Source organism: Chiloscyllium plagiosum, unplaced genomic scaffold, assembly GCF_037043375.1.
Source record: "Chiloscyllium plagiosum isolate Xiang-an unplaced genomic scaffold, Cpla_swu_hap1 HiC_scaffold_22, whole genome shotgun sequence".
Lineage (NCBI taxonomy): Eukaryota > Metazoa > Chordata > Chondrichthyes > Orectolobiformes > Hemiscylliidae > Chiloscyllium > Chiloscyllium plagiosum.
Genome location: NW_028270160.1, coordinates 17,752,498 through 17,773,767, shown reverse-complemented (window position 1 = coordinate 17,773,767; position 21,270 = coordinate 17,752,498). Strand labels below are relative to the sequence as shown.

General features: G+C 42.6%; 1 protein-coding gene across 4 annotated transcripts in view; it reads right to left on the bottom strand.

Moving 5' to 3' along the window:
• The window catches only part of slka (STE20-like kinase a), a 184,721-nt gene that overhangs the window by 62,495 nt on the left and 100,956 nt on the right, over positions 1–21,270 (bottom strand). For all 4 annotated transcript variants that reach the window (XM_087998814.1, XM_087998811.1, XM_087998812.1 and 1 more), the window contains exons 7-11: positions 13,894–13,975; positions 10,758–10,889; positions 5,920–7,128; positions 5,154–5,284; positions 435–558 (exon numbers count right to left, since the gene is read on the bottom strand). In XM_087998814.1, coding sequence (XP_087854940.1) covers positions 435–558; positions 5,154–5,284; positions 5,920–7,128; positions 10,758–10,889; positions 13,894–13,975 — 1,678 coding nt within the window. The remainder of the gene's footprint in view (positions 1–434; positions 559–5,153; positions 5,285–5,919; positions 7,129–10,757; positions 10,890–13,893; positions 13,976–21,270) is intronic.

Genomic DNA, 21,270 nt, shown 5'->3' with positions numbered 1-21,270 from the left:
GGACATAGATTAAAAATAAGGGATTTCTTATTTAAAATAGAGGTGAGTATTTTTTTTCTCTTAGAGGATCATGAATCTGTGGAATTCTCTCCTCCAGAGCATGGTGGTGGCAGGTTTCTTGAATATTTTTAAAGAACATTTTTATTTTAGATAGATTGTTGACCAACAAGGAAGTCTCAAGAGAGTATGGAATAGACAAGAGTGTGGAATTTTACACAATCGTATAAAATTGCATAGAAAGCTCAAAAGGGCTGACTGACCTATTACTGCTCTTAATTCGTATTGTTATAAGGATTGCATAAAGATGGATTCCAGTTCTACCCTTGAACAACTGCGTTTCTGGAGTACAAGAGTGAGGCAGAGAATTAAAGCTTTTACAATGTTGCTAGTATGCTTTATATTTAACAACACAAGCTAAAGATTTCTAGACTTACTGTCATCTCCTGCTCAAAACGGCGAAAGATCTGCTCACGCTGCTGCTGCAGCTTATTGCTGAGTTGCTGCTGTGTACGTTGTTCCTCTTTCTGAAGAAGCCGCAGCTCACGCAACTCTTGGCGCCTGCACAGAGAACAGAAGTTCAACATAAAGTCATTCATAGACAGTCCTTTCAACACAGAAATAGAAACAAAAGATATAAAACCTAGAAATCAGAGGTAAAAATACTGCAGGTACATCAATGCCTCACCATCAACAGATTTTAGGATGGAGTTTGTGGTTGCAACTTCATGTCAAAATCCAATTCCAAACACTCAAGTCTTAGCTAATTCAAAACATTCACAAACTTAAACATGTTCAAATTTGGTTTTAGCTAAAGGTGCAATGTCTATTGCACTAACTCCCTTTGGTTTTGTGATTGAAGTTATTAATGACTTGAAAAAATGAAAAAAATGGGTGTAACAGATTTCCAATAATCTGGAGAAAATTCTTGATTTATTGTCAATTTCTTCTGATGCAACTAAAAAATGTGTTTTGAGATTTGAATCTTGGCAGAAATATCTTTGCTGCTGATTGTCTCATGTAAATCCCATCAGGTTCCATACTCATTTCTGTTCGATATTGAAAAAGCTTCATTAACACAAATTTTTAAATGCAATATAATCAATTCATCTCAAACCTGACAAAAAATACAGAGTTCAGCTGAGTGTTTGCCAGGCTCTATTATGTAAAACCAAGTCATCTGCTTTCTTTCCTAAGTGAGGATTCTATAAATATGTTAAGCTTCAAATCAAAATACTCCAGTTCTGAAATTAATGACAGAGAATAAAAATAGGGAGCATTTGTTACTCAAAAACGAATATTGTCCAATGGGCTTTATCTGAAGCTATTCTCACAAACAGTGATAAGCTAATTATAAACATAAAAAGAAATTGCTAGATAAGCTCAGCAGGTCTGGCAGCATCTATGGAGAGAAATCAGAGTTCGCATTTTGGGTCAAGTGACCCTTCCTCAGAACTGATGGTAGCTAAGTAGTTCGCGTGCAGAAGATAGGGTGGAGGAGGTAAGAAGTAGAGGTAATTCAACTAGAAAGCATTTATTAAACACAATTTGTGAATTGCCGACTTTTTTTAAAAAATAAAGCAAACTCCCATTTGCTGTTACGTGATTCTCATCCCTGGCACTAGGTGTCGCGGAGGACTGGACTCCGCATTGGCATCATGTGATCAGTCGGCTCGTGTGCTTTCTCGTGAAGAGCTTCATGAAAGATATTGTGAAATATTTGTGCTCGCGGAGTTGGAAAAGCATCATGAAAATATCTCTACAGCCTGAGGACAAGAAGCTGGGAGCAATGTGTTAAAAACTTGAAGAGTTGAGATAAGAGTGAAATTTCACTGGAATTGACTAACAGTAAATGAACAGTGTTGAGGAGCAGTTTGAAACTTGGCTTTGTCGTTTGTATTAAGAAAGCTTTTTTTTCTCTTTTTGTTTAAAAAAAATGCTTAGATGTTAAAGATTATCTGCACTCATGCGAATCTGTTTCAGTGACTAATCACTATGGCAACCAACTGCAAAAAAATACCAGTATGGGGCTTGGACACGGTTAGTCAGCAGCTCAGGTAGGTCAGAGTCAGGAAACTGCACATAGTGGATAAGGGAGAGAAAGGAGGGTAGCACACTGTTACTTTTGGTGCATGTGCGAAGATGTCCTAAAGGGGTGAGTAGGCCATGCAGAAGAGATTTAAGGTTAGTCAGGGTCAGATGGTAGTGAGGATAAGAGTGAGTGGGATGATGATGCAGGAAATGGTGGGTACAGTAGCAGAGATGGATTCAGTGTGAGGTATCAATGAGAAGATAGAGGCACTTTCACTAGCAGAGTGCAGAAGATCATTGATCTTCTTCCATAATTCTATGCATTCCCTCAGATGGTTGAGGCTGCACTAGTTTGGCTGGTAACCCAGGTCCAGGTTGGTGTTGTTCCACTAGAATGGGATCCTCTGTTGGCCTTGGAGAAAAGGATATCTTGCCTCTGCATCATCCCATTCTCATCAGCACCATCTCAATGTCCCTGCCCACAAAGAGAGGCACCAATTTTCCATTGTCTTCCACGTTCAGGGCCAATACCAGGAACCATGCAGGGCAGTTCTAGATTGACAGCTCTTGTCTGGGTTTGACCAGCATGGATGTTGGTCAATTCTGGGATATCCAGGAAGTGGTGAGTTGTTTTGAAAATGACACCTGGTCTGATTGTGCTAGAATGTGAGTGAGGAGCATCAAAGGGTGAGGTAAATAATAAATCAGGTGGGTTTTGTAAAATAAGGTATAGATATCCCTAAGCATCACGATGTGAAATCCTCTAAAAAAATTTGACCAAACTGACACTTAGTGAAAGAAATTAAGATCCTGCCCTTGATCTATCAAAGTAGGTTTCATTCTGGGATCTTACTTGTGCAATGTTATCATTGGATGGGATCAGAAGACTGATTAGAATGTAGTGCAGCCAGCATGTATAGATGCCAATCGAGATTAAAAGTTGAAAATTCTGATGAATTACACTATACAATACCATAAAACAGGTCAGGTACAATAGGTCCAAATTTACTTCGACTGTGCTATTGTTTGTGTTAGGCTAACTACTATTACTGTTTTGATTTTTACTGGTATTTTTGGTGGTCCGCCCCAACCCTATTTTTACTCAAAAGCACCATTTATAATGCATGATTTTCTCTAACACAGCATTGCATGGGAATGTAATGATGGTGTTACAGGAGAACTACCTGTAAATGATAGAAGGGAATGGAGCCCAAAGAGACAGAAGAACTGTTGGATAGATAAAGGAGTGGATAACAATCTGACTATGAGGGTGATTCAGTACTAATGGGGAATGTTAGTGGCTAACAATGGGTTGTGTGTAATAGCAGACAATGTGGTAACAAGGCCTGGTGTGTGGGCTTTGGAATAGGAGCATAGGAGAGTATGAAAAATAAAGAACAAGAAAGGATTAAACCATGAAGACCACTGGCAATTTGTGATCTGTGAAACGCAAGATAGAATAAGAATTGTGGAACATTCTTACACCAATTAACAGAGTAAGGTTAAGGCTGAAAGGTCACTATGGCGTGATGAGATAACACAAGTAATAAAGCAAGTTTCTCTGTTAAGTGTTATGACGACAGGATTGGGACCATAAATATTTGGGACATGACATTAAAATATCTAATTAATAGTAGAGTCAGCTTGAGTCAGGAGACTATTGTAATAGATGGAATAGCTAAATATCTATCATGATAGGTTAGTCTGCAATGGAAGATCACTGTAGCAGAAGTGTTAATAAATATCTAATCATGATATTATGAAAATATTAAGTAGGGTCTGGAATGAAAGACCACTGTAGCAGAGTTAGCAATAAATATCTAACCGTGACATTAGAATAACATTAAGTAGAATGTACAACTAAAGAGATAATGGGAACTAACATCACTGGTTTATTGCGTAGCTAGAGTGAGGTACTTTGATTAATATAGTTGGACATGCTGATAAGCTAACCGAAACATGATAAAAAATATAAAAATCCACTTTCTCAGGTGTCACGGTTTTTTGTTTGCAAATAAAAGACCTACTTCTTGAAGAACTCTCTGCGACTCCTGGTGGTTCTCTATATTTTCTCCACAATACTCAAAACCTAACGGTGTTGAATTTGATATTGAGTCCAGAAGGCTGCATCATCCCCAAGTGGAAAATGAGGTACTGTTCTTCCAGCTTGCGCTGAGCTTCACTGGAGCAGTGCAGCAAGCCTGAGATAGATGTTGGCCAGGGAACAGGATGGTGCATTGAAACTAATTATAGCCCTTTTTGCATTATTTGTTTAATAGGGGGAGGTAGTAACATGGCTGTAATTCCACTGGACTAGCAGCCTAGTATTCGTGGGTTAATGTTCAGGAGACATGGGTTTGAATTGCACCATGGCAGATAGTAACATTTTAAGTGATTTTTAAAAATCTGGATTAAAAATCTAGCATAATGGTGACCATGTAACCACTGTCCATTGTTGGAAAAACTCATCTAGTTCACTAAGGTCCTTTAGAGAATGAAATCTGATAGTTTATTTGATTAGGCCTACATGCGACTCAACTCTCAGCAACGTGGTTGATTCTCAATTGCTCCAATTTGGGGTAGGTATTAACTGCTGACAGTGATGCCTACATCCACTGAATGAATAACAAAAATGTGCTTTATTTTCAGTTTTTAAAAACCTTTCTCACTTTATGCTTTTATTAATAGCTTCAAATATTCCAGTTAGAATTCAATATCCAAAAGCATGAGATTACATTTATGTTAAGGAGATTCCACAATTCAAAATAACTCACTGTCCATGCTACACTGAAATCTTTCTGACAGAGGTACCAAAGTGTTCTTTTAACATAGATCTTGCTTTTTTCTAGGAAACACATTCCTAGGAGTAGGGAAATAAATTATTAATTGCAGCTTATAAAGACAAATTACAGATGCCCTTCACTGTAAAATCACTAGGTTGTAAAATAAGAGGAATTTATACATTACTAACAAATACAAATTCATGTGGAACGCTCATTGAAGGATACACTTGATCCAAGATTGAAATTGATCATAAAGAAATTTACTCCAAAACAAAACTCAACATGTTATAAAGCTGCTGATATACTTAGTATTAAACAAAAATAACCAGGTTGGAGTCTTACCTGAGGTACCTCATTTCTTCATTGTTTTTGTCATTATCTGTAACAATTTTTGATGTTGTCACTTTTACCTCCACACCATCGACCATAAACTTACGTGTTTTCTTCAATGTTTTTTTCTGTTGCTTCATTTCCTGTTAAAGTTGCAAATACACAAACAAGTGATTGAAAGAGACTACCTGTTGCCCAGTTTCCCTGCCATTCATCTGCTGCCCCAGTCTCTGTACTGTCAGAGCCCCAATGCTATCTGCCTACTCTGCCAGTGCCACTCCAGTCCCCTTTGGTTCCTGCAGTCTGCCCACTATGACAGTTCCTGGGCCATCCGCCTGCTGCTGTGGTCCTTGTGCCATTTGTTTGGTCTACTCTGCTGACCCAATCCCTGTCCAGACCACTTGCTGCCCTGGACCCCATGCTGAGCATTTGCCGTCCCGGTCCTTGTGCCTTTTACCTCAGACCAGCTGCAATTCACCTGCCGATCCTTGATCCTTGTGCTATCCACCTGCTGCTCTAATTCCCCATGTTGTCTGCTTTCTGCCCCAGTCCCAGTGCTCTTTCCCTGTCACTTAGGTCCCTGTGTTGTGTCCTGCCACCTTGGTCCCTGTGTTGCACCCATCCCTGAGCTGTCTGTCAACCAAATCAATCAAAAATTTCAATAGAGGCTCCTCACCATCTTCTCAGAAGTGACTAGTGATATTCAATAACTTCAATATACTCCACTGAAAACCAAAATAAAAATGTGATTTTTCTGTGCCTGAATTTGATTTGTTACCTGAAGTGATATGGATCCAGTCTCCTTGTTGCGGGACAAGAAGCTGGATATGGACAGGCTTAAGTCTATGCTGTTGTTGTCTGCCATTGACCCGCTCCCAGAATCCGCATCTCTCTCTTTCTCTTTACCCATGCCCTTCGATTGTGCAGCAGGATCCAAATTTTCCTTCATTTCTTCAGTGGTGACACTGATTTCAGGGATCATCTCCAGCTTTATGTCATCTGGACTCTCACTCTCTGTTTCCCTCACTTTATATGGCATAGCATCTTGTGTTTCATTCAACTCGCCACTCTGTGTTACTGCTGCTGCTGCTGCTGCTGCTGCTGCTGCTGAAGGGTTAGTTTCAGATTGTGCCTTAGTTTCAGCCTCTGTCTCTGAAGTGTACCCTACTTTTACACCACTCTCAGTTACAATTTTTATCTCACAACATCCTTCACCTTCTACTGATTGCGTAGCAGAGTTTACTTTGAGATCATCAGCCTGCTTCTCCTCTTTTGCTTCTTCACTGGGAAGAGCTGGGGTGTTTACAGTTGACTCTGTCACATCCTGTTTTCCTTCCCCAGGAATTACATCCATTGTTTCTTCAGGTATATGCTCTTTCGATTGCACACTGATCACTGTTGCACTGGAAGCTTCCCTTGCTGCTTCTTGCTCACTTTTCTCTGCTTGTGTTTCTGCCAAGGCTTCTGTCACCTCAGGGTTGGTTGTTTTGTTCTCTCTCTCCACTTTATCTTCATTTGGCTCTGTGTCTGCCTCTTTCCCTTTTCCAGTTGCATTTTCCTTTTCTACCTCTGACACTTTGACTCTTTCATTTTCAGGTTTTCTAACATCCTCATGCACCTCAACTTCTTTCAGAGATTGTTCAGTGCTTTCATCAGCTTCTGGGATCTCCACATTTAGCTCTTCGGTCTCAGATTTTTCTTCGAACGGCACAGGTTTCCCAACCTTGGTATCCAGTTTCTCACTACCTCCTTGTACATCTTCATTATTGGTGTCAGCAGCATTGTTCTCCGTTGGCTTCTCCCCTTCACTGGTACCAATCCCTTCGTCTGACAGCTTGTCGCTGACCTTGTCTGTATTTTCTTCAATGGACTCTGTCTCCATTTTCTCAGAAACTGCCTCAAGGACTGAGGGAGACTGGGATAATTTTTCATCCTCAGAGCTGGCTGTGCTGATATCTGATGGGGCACGTTTATGTCCTGGCAAAGCCTAGGAGAATATAGCATAAAGCTTTTTTTATTGTGTAATTCAAGTACATTAGACAGTTAATTTATTTCAGAGCTCTACTCACAGCTAGTTCCATCCATGAATCAAGGGCATTTCAGTATCATATCAAAGAATGATGATCATACCGCCACTCATACTTAGAAATTTTGAGACACATATTGCAGTAACTACACAGACAACAATGGCAGAAGATCAACAACGTAGTGAAATTCAAATTCAAGAAAATGTCACTCAAGCCAAAGATGCATTAACAGTGCATTAACCTTCCATTGTGACACAATCTAAAAAGGAGTCAAAAGATTCTTCTTCAAGTGAACAGCCCCTTTCCACTACTAAATAAGGCAGAAGAATGTGAATTTTCAAGTCACTCTCATAAAAGAATATACTGTGGATCCTTTTTTATATTTATTCATAGGTTAGGATGATTCTGGCAAGGCCAGCATTTATCAATCATCGCTAACTGCCACTGAGGTGATAGTAAATGAATGCTTTGGGCCCATGCGATCAAATATATGGTTAGTAACCAATGGTAACAGGGGAAAATCCAGGATGTTGAGATGACAACAGGAAAGATGATAAATTTTCAATTCAAGACGAAGAGCACTTTGCTTGTGATGGTGTTCTCATGTTTCTGCTGGTATTGTTATCCCAAGGTACTGGTTTAGAAGTTGCACTGAAGGTGGTTTGACAAGTTGACACAATACATCTTGCCAAGATTGGAGGGTTTGTGCTATAGGGAGAGGCTGAATAGGCTGGGGCTGTTTTCCCTGGATGGTTGGAGACTGAGGGTGACCTTATAGAGGCTTATAAAATCATGAGGGAAATGGACAGGTTAAATAGGCAAAATATTTTTCCTGGACTGGAAGAGTCCAGAAGTAGAGAGCATAAGTTTACAGTGAGAGTGGAAAGACTTAAAAAGGGAGCTAAGGGGCAATTTCTTTACGCAAAGGATGGTGCATATAGGAATGAGCTGCCAGAGGAAGTGGAGATGGCTGATATAATTACATTTGAAAGCCATCTGGTTGGGTACACGAATAGGAAAGGTTTAGAGAGATATGGGTCAAGTGCTGGCAAATGGGTCTAGATTAAGTTAAGATATCTGATTGGCATGGACTAATTGGACCAAAAGGTCCATTTCTATGCTGCACATCTCTTTGTAGATGGTAGACTCTGCTGCCACGGTGTGCGGTGGAGGAAGTGAATGTTTAAGGTGGAAGATGGTGTGTCAATAACCTGTGCCATTTTATCTTGGATGGGGTCAAACCTGAGTGTTTTGGAGTCGCATTTGCCCAGAGAAATAGGGAATATTCCATCACACTCCAGATTTGAGCATTGTGGATGATGGGCAGACTGCAGGAAGTGAAGAGATGAGTTGCTCGCTGCAAAATTACTAGCCGTTAACCTACTTTCTTAAGTTGATCCAGCTAAGTTTATGATCAATGGAGAGATGGTTACATCCCTGCCCTTTGCTGTTTTGTGAAATTACAAACTATTATTAACAAAGAAATAATGAAGAGGATTGACGACGGCAGAACGATAGACGTGATCTTATATGGACTTCAGTAATGGTTCCACAAGGCTCCTTATGGTAACTAATTAGCAAGGTTAGAACACGTTGAATACAGGGAGAACTAACCATTTGGATACAGAACCGGCTCAAAGGTAGAAGACAGAGGGTGGTGGTGGAGGGTTGTTTTTCAGACTGGAGGCCTGTGACCAGCAGTGTGCCACAAAGATTGATGCTGGGTCCACTGCTTTTAGTCATTTATATGAATGATTTGGATATCAATGTAGGAGGTATGGTTAGCAAGTTTACAGATGCACCAAAGTTGGAGGTGTACTGGACAGCAAAGAAGGTGGGTGACACGGTGGCACAGTGGTTAACACTACTGCCTCACAGCACCAAATACCTGGGTTCAATTCCTGCCTCAGGCAACTGTCTGTGTGGAGTTTGCACATTCTCCCCGTGTCTGCGTGGGTTTCCTCCGGGTGCTCCTGTTTCCTCCCACAGTCCAAAAATGTGCAGGTTAGGTGAATTGGTCATGCTAAATTGCCCATAGAGTTAGTTGAAGGGATAAATGTAGAGGAATGGGTCTGGGTTGTTTGCTCTTCGGAGGATTGTTGTGGACTTGTTGAGCCGAAGGGCCTGTTACCACACTGTAAGTAATCTAATTTTAAAAAAAAAGGTTACCTGCGTACAACAGTATCTTGATCAGATGGGCCGATGGATCAAGGAGTAGCATTTGGAGTTTAATTTAGATAAATATGAGGTGCAAATCAGGACAGGACTTATACACTTAATGGTAAGGTCCTGGAGAGTGTTGCTGAATAAAGAGACCTTGAAATGTAGGTTCATAGTTCCTTGAAAGTGGAGTCACAAATAGATAGGATAGTGAAGGCAAAAGTTGGTATGCTTGCCTTTCTTGGTCAATGCATTGAGCATAAGAGTTGGGAGGTCATGTTGCAGTTGTACAGGACATTGCCGAACCAATTTTTGGAATATTGTATGCAATTCTGGTCTCCCTCCTACTGGAAGAATGTTGTGAAACTTGAAAGGGTTCAGAAAAGATCCACAAGGATTTTACCAGTTTGAGCTATAGGGAGAGGCTGAATAGTCTAGGGCTAGCTTCCCTGGAGCATGAGAGGCTGTGGGGTGGGCCATTTAGAGGTTTATAAACTCACGAGGGGCATAGATAGGGTGAACAGCCAAATTCTTTTCCCTGGGGTGCAGGAGTCAAAAACTCGAGGATATAGTTTAAGGGGAGAGGAGAGAGATTTAAACGGACCCAAGGGGCAACCTTTTCACAGAGGGTGGTGTGTCTCTGCAATGAGCTGCCAGACAAAGTGGAGGAGGCTGGTACAATTACAACATTTAAAAGGCATCTGGATGGGTATATTAATAGGAAAGATTTAGAGGGATATGGACCAAATGCTGGCAAATGAGATTAGATTATTTTAGGTATATCTGGTCGGCATGGACGATTTAGACCAAAGGGTCGGTTTCCATGCTGTACATCTCTATGACTCTATTAACAACCTGTGATAAGAATAAGGCAGCATTTGATGAAACCTTGCAAAGCTCCAAGACAAACTCATGTCTCCTTGATGAACAATATTGCAAAATGGCAAGTGGCTTAAGATCCAGGTTTCTTAACGAGTGAGCCTTTCAACTCTAATCACTGAAATAAGGAATCCTTTAAATTTATTATTGAAACCTTTTTCCCATATAGACTTGTCTAGCTTCCCCTTGAATTCATTTTTATTATTTGTTTCAACTACTCCCTGTGGTAATGGGTTCTACATATTCACCACTGGGTAATGAACTTTCTTCTGAATTCCCTATGAGATTTTAATTAATAAATACCTCCCCACAATAAAGTGCTTTTTGTTCCGATATTCAAAGGTCGATGACATTCAGGTTCCTGCAAATTGAAGTACAAGGCCTGACAAATCAGTACCTTCTACCCAATTCAAGGTGATTCAAATCAAAGATTAAATGGATGACTGTGCTTGGACACAAAACTGGAAAGCAAGTAACCTAACCATCACCTTACCAGCCAAACTTTTAAATTTTGTAATTTCTGCGCTTGCCTGGCATATCTGATACTCACTGCTGCATTTTCAGAATCCTCCTCCTCTTCATCCTCCTTGCTCTCTTCAATCTCTTCTGTTACCTCTGCCTTTGCTTCTGCAATCAACTCCCTCACTGGCTTATTGCTGTTAACATTCACCACAAATGGATGCTAGAAAGGGGAAAAAAAAAACAGATTTAGAAAAACAAAACTAACTTACACACAATAGGCCATGGTAATCCCAAATCTGTGACCACCAAGAAAAATACAGCAGAGGCATGCACAAGGCACTCATCATCATAATTTGGAACTATATTGCCATTCCTTAACTGTCGCTAAGTCAAAAGCCTGGAATTCCTTTCCTCCCAGCACCGTGTACCTACAACACACTGATTATAGCAGTTCAAAAAGATGACTCACCACCAGCTTCTCAAGGGTATTTAGGGATGGAAAATAAATGCTAGCCAAGACAGTGACACACACATGCAAATAATGGATCTAAAGAAAATACCTCATGTCCTGAGCTACTGCCAGTCATCAGATATGTGTCCCAAATTTGGCTCCCCCTCTATCACTGTGATGTAACTGCATCAGGCAGCAGTACAGCATTCATTGAGAAAGGAAAGAGATGTTGAGGCTCTACCATGTTCTTAAGGTCTCCAGCATCACTTACACCAACCAATTTTAAACATGAACCGAAGCTGACCTGGAGCAAAATGGCCTATATTTCCACAGAGCTTAAGAAAACCCAAAAATCTGAAAAAACAGCCAGAAACGTAAATAGACCTGATGGAACATCATCCATATGAAAAATTAACTATTTCCTTCCACAGATGATGCCCAAACCTAAGTTTTTCCAGCCTTTTCTGTTTTATTTTAAAAAAGAAATGCAGTGGTCATCAGCATTGAACAGTTAATATCTCAGGCAGGATCATTCTACTGATCCGGATCTTAAGTGGAATGCTAATTTGTCTCTTCAGATGCTGCTGCATCTATCATACAATTCTAGAATGCTCCATTTCAATTTCTTAAGTTTTTACCCTTTGCTGCAGATAATAAAATGAACAATAAGAGTTGGTTCTGAATTAGTATCAGAAATGGATTAATGGGGAATGTGACTGATTCTGGATCAGCACAGAGAAAAGGTGTAATGGAAAATACTATTAATTCTGGATTAGCATTGTGAAAAGGTTAATGAAGTGGAACAGGTTCAGAATCACTTGACTGAATTAAAGCTTACTTGCTGTCAAGATGCTTCCAAAACACTATTGCTTGATGAGCACCTTACATGTTCTCAGCGCCAATGATCTGGAGCTCACAAAATCTCTAACTCAGGGGTTTCCAAACAATAAAATTTTGGGGTCACAAAGGCCTTAATGGCAGTTATAGAACAATGAGACAGTTTAATTATACTATCGTTTCCCGTGTGCTCTGCGGGAAGATTCTGGCAGACACTGGCCTCCATTTTGGTGCCTTGAGTTCGATCCAGTGATAATCAGAAAGTAGAATTTGGGAGGAATGGAGTAAGTGGGAGGTTGGTGATGATGTTTGTTATAGATACCTCTATTTTATATTGCAGTTGGAATCATAACTGTCTGTTCTCCAGGGTACATTTAGTTCACTATACACTTCTATGTTTAAGACAACACAAGTATTTTGAGGTGTAGTTCTACGACAAATACATGTATGCCATGACTCAATTTGTGTACAAAAGTTGCTGTACAACTGGAAATGTTCCCCCGCTCACCCACTCATTGATCTCTCCACCCCCTTCATAACTCTGGGATCGTGTAAATTCAAAAACACTAAAATGAGAACACAGTGGTAAAACTGTGAACCAGTATTTTAATGCAAATGTAGGTCCACAAGCAAGCATCGAACAAACAGCTCTGATTTATACTCACAGATGATTGGGGCATTAGGCCAAAACAGCAAAATCTGATAGACATGAAACTGCTATTTTTCTTATGATCTTCGTACAAGAGAATGTAGACGCCACAAAGCAGCTCTGTGTTCCCTTCAGCTGTTTCTGTTTGAATTCTAAATCTGCAGACTCTGATGGGATATTCCAATATAGAAACCAGCTGTTGCACAGAATGTGGCCTATAAATTCTGACAGGCCAGTGAAGCTCCACCTGCACCCAGAACACAACAGAATGCCTGGGCCTCTCCCGTCACTCCACGGGCTAATGCACTGTCCACCTGACACTGAACCATAAGAATCCGAAAAGACTGAAGTTCCATCCTTAGACTGAGCTGAATTAACTGATCAATATTCCTGAGTTGAGTGACTGGAAAAATTGACCAGGAATTTCAGTCTTCAAACATTACCTTGTGACAACTACAAGAAACTGCCTATCTTTACGGTTCAACTTAGGGCAGGATCAGACGCCAGTTCCATGCTGCTTTACTTGTGATCTGCTAATACTGAGATCTGAATCAAACTGACAGAGCAGACAGGACTCTAGAGATTTGAAGATACAGTGCAGCACTCCCTTAGTGTACCCTTGATTATTAGTGCAGCCTTCTTCTAGGAAAAGAGCATTACTGACAAGAGCATCATTTATTGCTAAGGTCCAATTGTTTGAGAAGATGGTATAGCTTGAATTGCTATAATCCATTTGGTGCAGATAAAATCAGTGTCGACTTCTCTGTGATGGTTTTGATGTAACAGAGTGGCTTGAAAGACCTCGTCAGAGAGCATTTAAGAGTCAAGCACATTGCTGTGTATCTGGAGTTACGTGTAGGCCTGCCTGAGTAAGGATGGTGCATTTCATTCTCTAATGAATGCTCATGAAGCAGATGGGGCTTTTTAAAATGGTAGTTTCACAGTACCATTATTTAGACTAGTTTTTTATGACAGATTTATGAATTAATTGAATTTAAATACCATGCTGATGGGAACTGAACACGTCTCTGAAGGATTATTTCCAAGTCTCTGGGTCACCAATGCAGTAACAATATTATAAATGTTAACAGTTCCATTTGCAAAAGTCAGTTATCTTTGTAATTTGGACTGCTCACAGTTAGGTCTTAAATGGTCACAGTTGTATATTACAATCAGGACGAATGACAATAACATCTTAATATTGTTCGGTTCAGTATCCCCTGGTGCATGTCAGAATGTGAAGCTGTTTCCCATTCAGTATTTGTCAAGCACTGATTACATACTCACCTGTAGCAACTGCTGGGATGACCACCTCATCTCAACATTCTTCTCCAATGCCTTTTTCAGGAAATCACTGAACTCAGGAGACCTACACAAAGAAACAGCAGTCACTAGATGGTATGAAAGAACTTTATGAACACCTCATCATAACTATCAGAAACATATCAACATGGAGGTATGCACAGTGAGATCCCATGAACTGCAATGAAACAAACTTTCACAAAAGGCATGAAATGCAGGGATTAGAAATGGAAAACAATAACTGCAAAAGTCAGTCAGCAACTGGTGTCCAGCTCTGATGAAGAGTTACACACAATGCGTGAATTTTGGCTGTTAGGCTCAGCCAAAATCATCACAGAAGTCAACACTGAATTTATTAGCAGCACAGGAGGGCATTGGACTATTGTGCCCACACAATGACAGATCAGACAAGATGCCTGATGTATGAATGCTTATACTTACAGGGGTGTAATTTTAAAGATCCAACATACAAACATTTCCTGTACTAATGAATGCCTACTTTATATTCTCTTCATTGTGTTCGATTTGTATGCAAATGACTTGCAAACAGACTCAAGAACAGAAACTGTTTGCAACAAAGGGATGGCCTGTACACAACTACACTACAAATGATGACCAACATGGCGTGAGTATCCAAAATTTGATTAGTTCTGAAGAGGGTGTGCAGGTGCTGGACTGGGGAAGACAAGGTCAGAAGTCATACGACACCAGATTATAGTCCAACTAATTTATTTGATATCACAAGCTTTCAGAGTGCTGTCCCTTCTTCAGGTGAAGTCACCTGACAAAACAGGCAGCACTCTGAAAGCTTGAGATTTCAAGTAAACCTGTTGGACAATAACCTGGTGTCATATGACTGCTGACCTTCTGAAGGGTCACTGGACCTTAAATGTTGACTCTGCCTTCTGTCCACAGATGCTGCCAGACCTGCTGAGTTTTTCTGACAATTTTTGTTTTTGAAATCTGTTTAAATGATGCAACTTAGCAATAGATATTCAACTTCCTACTCATCTTTCAATAGTGTCATAATCTCTTCAACATCCACCTGAGCAGGTAAAGGGAGTGTCAGTTCATTCTAGTCAGCAGAGAAATCTTTCAATCATAGAGTCATACAGCATGGAAACAAACTCTTTGCTCCAACTCAACAATGCCAACCAGATATCCTGAACTAAACTAGTTTCACTTGCCAGCATTTGGCCCGTATCTATCTAAACCCTTCCTATTCATATACCTATCCAGATGCTTTTAAATATTCTGATTGTATCAGCCTCCACCACTTCCTCTGGCAGCTCGTTTCATACACGCACCAACTCTGCATTGAAAAGTTACCTTTCAGATCCTTTTTAAATCTTCCCCTCTCACTTTAAACCTATGTCCTCTAGTTTTGGACTTCTCCAACCCTTTGAAATAGACCTTGACTAAATTCATGCCATTCATGATTTTATAAACCTCTATAAGGACACCCCTTAGCCTCTGTTGCTCCAGGGGGAGAAGGTCCCAGCCTATTTAACTTTGCCCTGTAACTCAAATCCTCCAGTCCCAGCAACATATTTGTCAATCTTTTCTGCACCCTCTCAAGTTTAACAACACTCTTTTTGTAGAAAGGCAACCAGAACTCTACGCAGTATTCTAAAAGTGGCATCATCAACGTCTTGTACAGCCACAACATGATCTCCCTACTGCTATACTCAATATACTGACCGATGAAGGCAAGTGTGCCAAACAACTTCTTCACCACCCTGTCTACCTGCGACTTCACTTTCAAGGAACTACGCACCAACATTTCTGGGTCTGTTTGGTTACACTCCCCAAGGCTCTATCATTATCTGCAAGTCTTGCACTGGTTTGCTTTACCAAAATGCAACACCTCACATTCATCTCAATTAAACTTCATCTGCCACTCCTCGGCCTACTGGCCCATCTGATCAAGGTCCCATTGTACTCTGACATAATCTTCGAGTGTCCACTAACCACCTCTTTTGACGTAATCTGCAAACTTATTATATGCCTTTTATATTCACATCCAAATCGTTATATGAATAACAAAAAGCAAGGGACCAGCACCAGTACCTATGCCACACCACTGGTCAGAGGCCTCCAGTCCAAAAAGCAGCCCTCTACAACCACAATCTGTCTGCTATCTTCAAGCCAATTTTGAATCCAATTGGCTAACTCCCTCTGGATCACATGCAGAGAAGTATTTAAATGCTGCCCTGCTACTGTCACCATTTCCCATTAGAAAGAAGTGTCCAACATAGGTTCTCGGATTTCTGACACCTGCCATTAGTGCTCTTCACTGGACAAATGATTACGCTTGAAAGATTTGGAGATCTAGCACCAGCCAATACACATTAAGCATTCCTCCTACAAGGAGGAATGATGCAATCTACAGAACCCCAAAAAAAGCATCATTATGGAGAGCTATACTCACCAGCATAATGCTATTTTGATAGGTGTAGTAAGGCAGAAAAAGAAAAGATCTGCTGGTAAATCCAGACTCATAGGTGGAAGCTTAGTGGCCTCACAGCCAGCCAGCTGGGTTCTGTTCATCACTGATGGTGGCAAAGGCATTTGTGCTCGTAGATGATTTGGATTGATAGCTGCAACCTCCAAGTTCTCCACTCAAAAGTCATCCTAAACTATGTGGTGAAGTTCTATCATAAGGTTTAAATCCATGGGCTTCTGATGTGTGGGTGACAAACCACCTGAGACAAGCTGCACCCATCTAGGCAAAATTCCATCACATTTCTGGCTTGTGCCTTGTAGATGGTGAACAGGCACTTAGGAAATAGGCAATGTAACCCAATGCAGTAATCCCTATTTGATCTTCACTTGTAGACATTCAATATTCTAGGTGTGGCCTCACCAAGGCCCTGTATAGTTCCAACAACATATCTCTACTCCTGTACGCAAATCCTCTCACAATGACAACCAACTTACCATTTGCCTTCTTTACTGCCTGCTGCACCTGCATGCTTACGTTCAGCAACTGACTGAATCAGCAAATCAGTAATGTGTTTTCCAGCAAATATTATAGAGTTATGAATAGATTCTCTCTTGTTGGATATTCCTGGCACATATGTAGCATGTAAAGTTCATGTCACAAAGTTCATGCCTGGTCTTGGTCATGTTGTCTAGGTTTTTATGTGGATGGATACAGGACTCCAATGACTAAAACCAGCTTCCTCTGAAATAGTTACAATTCTAACCAGCAGAAAAGTTTCCTGATTCACAATTACTGTGGTTTTGCTGGGATTCCTTGATGATATTCTTGGTCAAATGCAGCCTGGATGTTAAGAGTAGTCACTCACCTCATCTCTGGAATTTAGCTCTTTTGTCCATCTTTGGACCAAGATTGAGGTCACAAGTCAAGTGGCCATGGAGACACCCAAATTGAGCATCAGTGAGCAGGTTATTGCTTTGCAAGTGCTGCTTGGTTGCACTGTTAATGATCCTTTCCATTACCATGCTGATGATCAAGATTACACTGATAAGGCAGTAATTAACTTAGTTGAATTTGTCCTGCATTTTGTGTGCAAGACATAAGTCAGCATTTTTTCTACAGTCTGCCCTGCCTCAGCTGAGGGCCACACACTCTCAGAATTGCAAAGGACCCACTCTGCACTACATCCTCAGGAGAATTCATACTCTCAACAAACAGTATTTCACTCCATCTCAAAACATCAAAAACTATAAGTACAACAACCTTTTATCTACCCACCTCCACAACCAGCGCTCCTCAAACATTCCACTAGATTCCCCTGGTCTCTGGAACGTGTTTGCCACCACTTCCGCCCCACCAACGCCACTCACCTGCATTCTGCTGACACGCCCCCCCACAGATCCCACTGTCACCATCCCCGCCCCCCAGAACCCTGAGGGGAACACCACCCCTACTCATGGCTCCAGCTGCATTCCCCCCACCACCACACCCACTCCAGGTACTGGCTCCACTCCCACTCCCAACTCCACACACACACCAGATCCCAGCTCTGCCGAGTTTTCACCATCCCTCCAGACCTTCCCCTCACGGAGGACGAACGATCAGTCCTCAGCAAAGGACTCACCTTCATTCCCCTCCATCCATGCATCAATGAATTTAATACACGCCGTGACGTCGAACACTTCTTCCGCCGCCTTAGCCTCCGAGCTTACTTTCACAATCAGGACTCCCGCCCACCTTCCGAGGACCCCTTCACCCATCTCCAACACACTGCATCCACCTGGACACCCCGCGCTGGCCTATTACCTGCCCTTGACCTCTTCATTTCCAACTGCCGCCGGGACATTAACCGCCTCCATCTGTCTACCTGCCTCCCCCACTCCAACTTCTCACCCGCACAATGTGCAGCCCTCCAATCCCGACCTCACCATCAAGCCAGCAGATAAAGGGGGCGCAGTGGTAGTCTGGCACACTGACCTCTACACCGCTGAAGCCAAATGCCAACTCGAGGACACCTCTTCCTATCGTCCCCTCAACCATGACCACACCCCCATCACCAAACCATCATCTCCCAGACCATACAGAACCTCATCACCTCAGGAGATCTCCCACTCACAGCTTCGAACCTCATAGTCCGGGAACCCCGCACTGCCCGGTTCTACCTCCTTCCCAAGAGCCACAAGTCTGACCACCCTGGCCAACCCCTTGTCTCAGCATGCTCCTGCCCCACTGAACTAATTTCTACCTACCTCGACATTGTCCTATCCCCTCTGGTCCAGGAACTCCCCACATACGTTCGAGACACCACCCACGCCCTCCACCTCCTCCAAGACTTCCGTTTCCCCGACCCCCAATGCCTCATCTTCACCATGGATATCCAATCCCTCTACACCTCCATCCGCCATGACCAGGGCCTCCAAGCCCTCAGTTTCTTCCTCTCCCGATGTTCCCAGCAGTACCCTTCCACCGACACTCTCATTCGTTTGGCCGAACTGGTCCTCACCCGTAACAACTTCTCCTTCGAATTCTCCCACTTCCTCCAGACCAAAGGGGTAGCCATGGGCACCCGTATGGGCCCCAGCTATGCCTGTCTCTTTGTTGGCTACGTAGAGCAGTTGATCTTCCGTAATTACACTGGCACCACTCCCCACCTCTTCCTCCGCTACATTGATGATTGCGTTGGCACCACCTTGTGCTCTCGCGAGGAGGTTGAGCAATTCAGCAACTTCACCAACACATTCCACCCTGACCTTAAATTTACCTGGACCATCTCTGACACCTCCCTCCCCTTCCTAGACCTCTCCATCTCCATTAATGACGACCAACTTGATACCGACATTTTTTACAAACCCACCAACTCCCACAGCTACCTGGATTACACCTCTTCCCACCCTACCTTCTGCAAAAATGCCATCCCGTATTCCCAATTCCTTCGCCGTATCTGTTCCCAGGAGGACCAGTTCCACCACAGAACACACCAGATGGCCTCCTTCTTTAGAGACCGCAATTTCCCTTCCCACGTGGTTAAAGATGCCCTCCAACGCATCTCGTCCACATCCCACACCTCCACCCTCAGACCCCACCCCTCCAACCGTAACAAGGACAGAACGCCCCTGGTACTCACCTTCCACCCTACCAACCATCGCATAAACCAAATCATCCGCCGACATTTCTGTTACCTCCAAACAGACCCCACCACCAGGGATATATTTCCCTCCCCACCCCTTTCCTCCTTCTGCAAAGACCGTTCCCTCCGTGACTACCTGGTCAGGTCCACGCCCCCCTTCAACCCACCCTCCCATCCTGGCACCTTCCCCTGCCACCACAGGAATTGCAAAACCTGCGCCTACACCTCCTCCCTCACCTCCATCCAAGGCCCTAAAGGAGCCTTCCACATCCAAAGTTTTACCTGCACATCCACTAATATCATTTACTGTATCCGTTGCTCCCGATGCAGTTTCCTCTACACTGGGAAGACTGGATGCCTCCTAGCAGAGTGCTTTAGGGAACATCTCCGGGACACCAGCACCAATCAACCACACCGCCCTGTGGCCCAACATTTCAACTCCCCCTCCCACTCTGCCGAGGACATGGAGGTCCTGGGCCTCCTTCACCGCCACTCCCTCACCACCAGACGCCTCATCTTCCGCCTCGGAACACTTCAACCCCAGGGCATCAATGTGGACTTCAACAGTTTCCTCATTTCCCCTTCCCCCACCTCACCGCAGTTCCAAACTTCCAGCTCAGCACTGTCCCCATGACTTGTTCTACCTGCCTATCTTCTTTTCCACCTATCACTCCACCCTCCCCCCGCCCCCCGGACCTATCACCTTCATCCCCCCCCACCCCACTCACCTATTGTACTCTATGCTACTTTCTCCCCACCCCCACCCTCCTCTCACTTATCTCTCCACGTTTCAGGCTGCCTGCCTGTATTCCTGATGAAGGGCTTTTGCCCCTAACGTCGATTTTACTGCTCTCGGATGCTGCCTGAACTTCTGTGCTCTTCCAGCACCACTAATCCAGAATTTTTTCTACATTGTCAGATACATGCCAGTGCTGAAACTGTAGTGAAACAGCTCAGGTAGGGACGTGGCTAGTTCTTAAATCTTCAGTATTATTGCCAGGATGTCGTAAGGACGTATAGCCTCTGAGTGTCCAGGGTCTTCAGCCATTTCTCGATTGCACATTGGTTGAACCAAATTGGTTGAGGACTTTGATGCTGGGGACTTCAGGTGGCGGCCGGAACTGATTATCCACTCAAATCTTCTGACTGAAGATGAATTCAACACTTCAGCAACTTTTGCACTGTTGTGCTGGCCTCAGTCATCATTGAAAATGGAGGTACTTGTGCAGCCACCTTCTCCTGCTAGTTACTTAAACATCTACTGCCATTTATGGCTAAGTGTGGCAAGACTGCAGAGCTTAGATCTAATATGCCCAGTCTATTGCATACTCCTCTGTTTGACACGTAAATAGTCCCATGTTGTAGCTTCACCAGTTTGAGATCTCATTTTTACTTATACCTGTTGCAGCTCCTACATTCCCCACCAAACATTTCCAGGGCAGGTACAGCACAAAAACTGAAAGTTCCCACCTGAAGGTTAATCACAAATCATTCATTCTTCAATCATCCCCAACACCTCCATTAAAGCGTGAGGAACAGTATTTCATCTGTCAATTAGACACTTTACAGCTTTTCAGACTCAATAGCAAATTTGACATGCTTTGGATCATTACCTGCAGCTGTTGGTACTAATTCTGTTATTTCCACCACACTTCTTCTGAACACATCTTTTGTTTAAAAGATGAAACAGAAGGGATGGAACAAGAGGAGGTGCATGAACATGATACCAGAGTAGTACAAGGAGAGTAGAACTGAACAGGATGGATTACTGTAATACTGTGTACAAGTGAAG